General features: G+C 35.4%; 1 protein-coding gene across 2 annotated transcripts in view; it reads left to right on the top strand.

Moving 5' to 3' along the window:
* The window catches only part of LOC107661013 (granulocyte colony-stimulating factor receptor-like), a 46,719-nt gene extending 44,921 nt beyond the window's left edge, over positions 1-1,798 (top strand). For both annotated transcript variants that reach the window (XM_016450461.1, XM_016450460.1), the window contains exons 14-16: positions 742-835; positions 918-999; positions 1,115-1,798. In XM_016450461.1, the coding sequence (XP_016305947.1) occupies positions 742-835; positions 918-999; positions 1,115-1,597 (659 nt within the window). In that variant the 3' untranslated portion in view covers positions 1,598-1,798. The remainder of the gene's footprint in view (positions 1-741; positions 836-917; positions 1,000-1,114) is intronic.
* The last annotated feature ends 2,818 nt before the right edge of the window (positions 1,799-4,616 follow it).

Below are 4,616 nucleotides of genomic sequence, written 5' to 3'. Positions count from 1 at the left end.
GCCTCCAGGTTGCCCTGCCCCCCCCCCACCCCCCTCCACGGTGTAACTGTTACGGCGCGGGACGCGCCTTCCAAGAGGGGGGATTAATGTCATGTGTATGTTCCTGTTTGTCCTTATTTGGTTATCTTCCTGTTCCTGCTCCCTGATTGTTTCTAATTTGAGTCCAGGTGTGTCTCGTCTTCCCCTGTTTAAGTTGTGTATTTAAAGTGTTTCCTGTTTTGAGTTCTTTGTCTGGTATTAAACGTCCATCATGTTCTCCGATGTCTCCTCGCTCCTTCGTCTCCTCGTTCCTACACAGTAGCAGCAGACCGTGACCGCAGCATTGGTGAGCATATGAGACTTCTTTCAAAAACATTAAAAACTTACTGACATCAGACTTTTGAATGGTAGTGTACACATTTTATCGTATACCTATGTAGGTGTATGTGAGACAGATGATAGTAATATGTAATTGCCAAATAACATTTCAATGACAACTTACAAATCATTATCACTGATTTTTCATAGTAACCGATAAAGTACGCTTAGTCGTGCATGAGTGTAATATAACATACCGCATCTTGCGTTTTAATTTTAAAATCAATTATAGGAAAGCAAAGTTTCCATTGGTTGTACACCAGAATCTCAGCGAATGCAGTTCACCAGACAAATTATTTTGACTTTTAATAGAGGGAAAGTATGAATATGCAGACACACGTCTTTTCATTATTGGTTTGACTGATTATTGAAATTTTTTTTCAGATGGAATTGAAATGGTGCTGTTTGTTATCCCAGCATGCCTTGGGTTATCACTTCTCGCCATTGTTGTGTTTGCCTATATTGGGAAACATGAACGGTGAGCATCCACAGGCTTGTTATTCTTGAGTATTAAGACCATAAAAAAATTATATAATTAAATGTATCTCTGTTTTTCATAGGGTGAAGATGTGTTTGTGGCCTATTATTCCTGATCCTGCCAACAGCAGCATTAAGAGGTGGACCACCACTGATTCAATGCAGGTCTGATTATTTTCATCAATATCTGAAATAGATTTCGATAGTTAATAATCAAATGGCTTTAAAAGTCAATCAAACATGCTTGATTAATTCATATCTCAACATGATTTTGTCCAAGGGCATACCTCCCTTTAAAGAAGACAAGAAGCCCGTGTTGGTGTATCTGTCCCACTTCAGTCTTCTTGATCTGGATGAGAAAGAGCCATTCAAGAGTGACTATTTCAAGGAGAACCAGTGGTCACACGACATCGACAGTTGTGATGAGAGTCATTCCTCATTCCAGACCTCTGTCAGACACGATTCAGAGCACGACAGGGATTCTGTCCCTTATGCCACAGTGGTTTTCAGTGGTCCATATCAAAACCATTCATCCTGTCCACCAGCCTACGTTCGCTCTGAGTCCACACAGCCTCTGTTAGGAGCGGATGACGCTGGCAGCCCCCCACCGTATGAGAATGTGTCACCAAGCAGCAGTGTTTCCAAAGTACAACGCTTCACTACATTCCCTCAGAATTCTATTGAAAGTGAGGAGAATGAAGAACTTTATGAAGAATTTCCTATGCTCAGATCTTTAGAGCTCAGGGATACTGATCATATCTAAACTCAGATTCATCCAGTTCCTGTGTATGTGCTTCTTTTTCAAGGATGTGTGTGTCTCATTTTGAGTTTGAGTATATATAGAAACAGGATATATTCAAACCACAGCTGAATATGACCCAAACCTGACTGATTTGGCTCACATGACAGATGTGTTTTTACATTTAAATTACATCTACATTTAGTCATTTAGCAGACGCTTTTATCCAAAGCGATTTACAAATGAGGACAATGGAAGCAATCAAAATCAACAAAAGAGCAATGACACACAAGTGCTATAACAAGTCTCAGTTAGCTTAATGCAGTACACGTAGCAAGTTTTTTTTTTTTTTTTTAAATCATAAGAATAATAAAAAAATACAGTTTATGGTTACATCTGGCAATGTAACAACACTTCCTCTGGAAAGGACAAATTAAAAGAGTTAAATAAATTCTCCATTCATAATTTTATACCAGAACGTGTGACGATGCAATGTTTTTAGCATGCAAAGTCTTTTCTTGAAGCTCTGCAGAAGCTCAGCATGGTCTCTGTGTTTACAGTGAGCTTTATAAAGGTGATGCTGCGTTACAAACCAGCATGAAAAGTGCAGTCCAGAGTGTTTAGCTTCATGACGTTAAGTTCTTGTACTAAATATAATTAATTAATCGTGTCTTGCAGATGTTTCAAGGCAATGTCAATTAGTTTTGCAGTATAATATGGAATTTGAGATGGGTTTTTTTGTTTTTTGTTTTTTCATTGCTGAATGATTAGTGTTTTAAACAAATTGGCTGTGTGACTGGTTCATTGACTCATAGGCACTAGTTTCATTACTGATTATAATCAGTGGTTTGAACAAATGGGTTGAATAAATGATTCAATGACTCAAAGAGACAGTTTTTCCAGTCAAATTCAAGGACTGAAACTGTTGTCTAAAGCTATTTTAAAAAGTCCATGTTACACATTAGATGTACTACTATAGTAATACAAATAAATTATGCATAATTACATACAGCTAACCCTAAACTAAACCCTCATCCTAACCGTTACCATATAGTAAATACATGTAGTTAATTAAAATTACTCAGTACTGTATAATTACACTGTAACAAGGTAACATAAAATAGAGTGAAACACAAAATTGCATTACAAATGTGTGTTTTTTTTTTTTCTTTTTAAGAAAACAAGCAGTTAGTAAATAAATAGAGTGCAAGTCTAAAAGGGGCTTTTTTAAAATATATATAAAGAATATAATTAGAATAGAGAGTGCTAGAGTTCTAGAGGGCACATACATGGATCAGGGCACATTTTTCAAAGTGATTAGCAAAACATAAAATAAAATTATTAACTTTCTGCAGTATTGCTAGGGACTGCATATAGGTTAAACAGACCACTGATATTACAATGAATGGGAGAAAATGGTACTCCCATTATGGCAGCTCTATTAAAGTACCACCTTTTCCAAGTAAGAGAGCCAATCGGCAAAATCACTGCCTGGTGTTTATGTGACACTTGTCTCAAGAAATCGCATAGACACATTTTATGTCTTGCTGCCCTTCCAAGTTCATTCTTTCAATGTGCCTAGACAGAATGTCACAAGTCCATTCTTGTGTCGTTAGCATTGAGAAACTGTAGCAAATTTATGCAGCATTTAAAAAATAAAAATATTAAAGTTAATGCTACATGATATCCAGTGTAATGGCTTGAACGGAGCATATTTCTGGTTTGTTATTGCTGGGGCTGTGGGGGTATAAGACAAAAAAAATGCTTACCAACACCATTGTTACTTTTGTATGTTACTTTTTTGCCTGTATTTTTAATTCAACATTCAGCATGTTTTTGGTGTAAAAAGAGAACATGTTTGTTTACTTCTTACTTAATGTTATCTTATATTTGCCACATGTTATACATTCATATAACTGCAGTAAAAGATTATGAGATGCATTATTTGAATGCTTGGCCAAAGAGATGTGTCTTTAATCTAGATTTAACTAACAATCAGCAATTACCTCACAGTTTCAAAAAACTTAATTCCACAAAATTTTTTCGAGACAGACATCCTAACTTGCTTAGTTTGTTAACCCATTGGTGCCCATTTTTTTCTGAATGGTTTCATACATATAGTTGTGTTATTAGTGTCCTATGTGAACATTTCTGCATTTATTTTCCACAGGTTTTTTTTTTTCTTTTTTTATTGAAAATCGTATTTGAATGTGTTTGCCGGTGGGCAAATATGTTGTATGCACACCTTCAACGTCAAATTTGAATAGAAGGAAAACATTTGGCATCTAACTCGAAATAATGCTTTCAACAGATCAATCTTTATTCATAAACACATTTCTTATCTATAAAAGTTGAAGAACATTCGATGCGAACCCAAAAAAAGCTGCATCTACCTTGAATATAAAAACACAACAAACAACAAATCCATTTATCTTAAAGTGGTGGAACATAGTGCAGAACAAAGTGCAGCCATTAAGTTGCCCCAACAGGGCATTGTGTATCAAAAAGTTAAATGAAAATAAATAAATAAAAATAAATAGGATGAAGAAAAAAATACATCTATATACCAAAAAAAGGTATACCAGAAAGAAAATTACGCATGTTTAGGCCTATAGTATTCAATGACTGACTGTAGGTGATTTCATATAATAATGTAAATGTAAACTCATTACTCATTACATTACTACTGAATTCAACATTATAATGGAATCATAAGCTGCTAGTCATACAAAGAATTAGGGTTTTTGACCGATTAGAATGAAACGCATCCAAACTAGATGAAGGGGCCTCAATATTTTGCCTCTTACAAGACATAATATCATAAATATTATGATATTTGACAAAATATCTACAGCAATTAATCCCATGCTTTAGCTCTTTATCTTTCCATTCTTCCTTTTGTGTGACTGACTGGAGTTTGTAAACTGCTACTGTTACTTGAAAACTGGAAATTGCAACAGCAGACACAGAGTTGGGGCAGTAGAGCTGTGGAAAGATTGCTCTCTTATCTCTCATACAGTATATAAGACCTTCATGATTTATA

Source organism: Sinocyclocheilus anshuiensis, unplaced genomic scaffold (genome assembly GCF_001515605.1).
Source record: "Sinocyclocheilus anshuiensis isolate Anshui unplaced genomic scaffold, SAMN03320099.WGS_v1.1 scaffold1036, whole genome shotgun sequence".
Classification (NCBI taxonomy): Eukaryota; Metazoa; Chordata; class Actinopteri; order Cypriniformes; family Cyprinidae; genus Sinocyclocheilus; species Sinocyclocheilus anshuiensis.
Note: the sequence above shows the minus strand (reverse complement) of the source record. Positions and strands in the feature narration are given on the sequence as shown.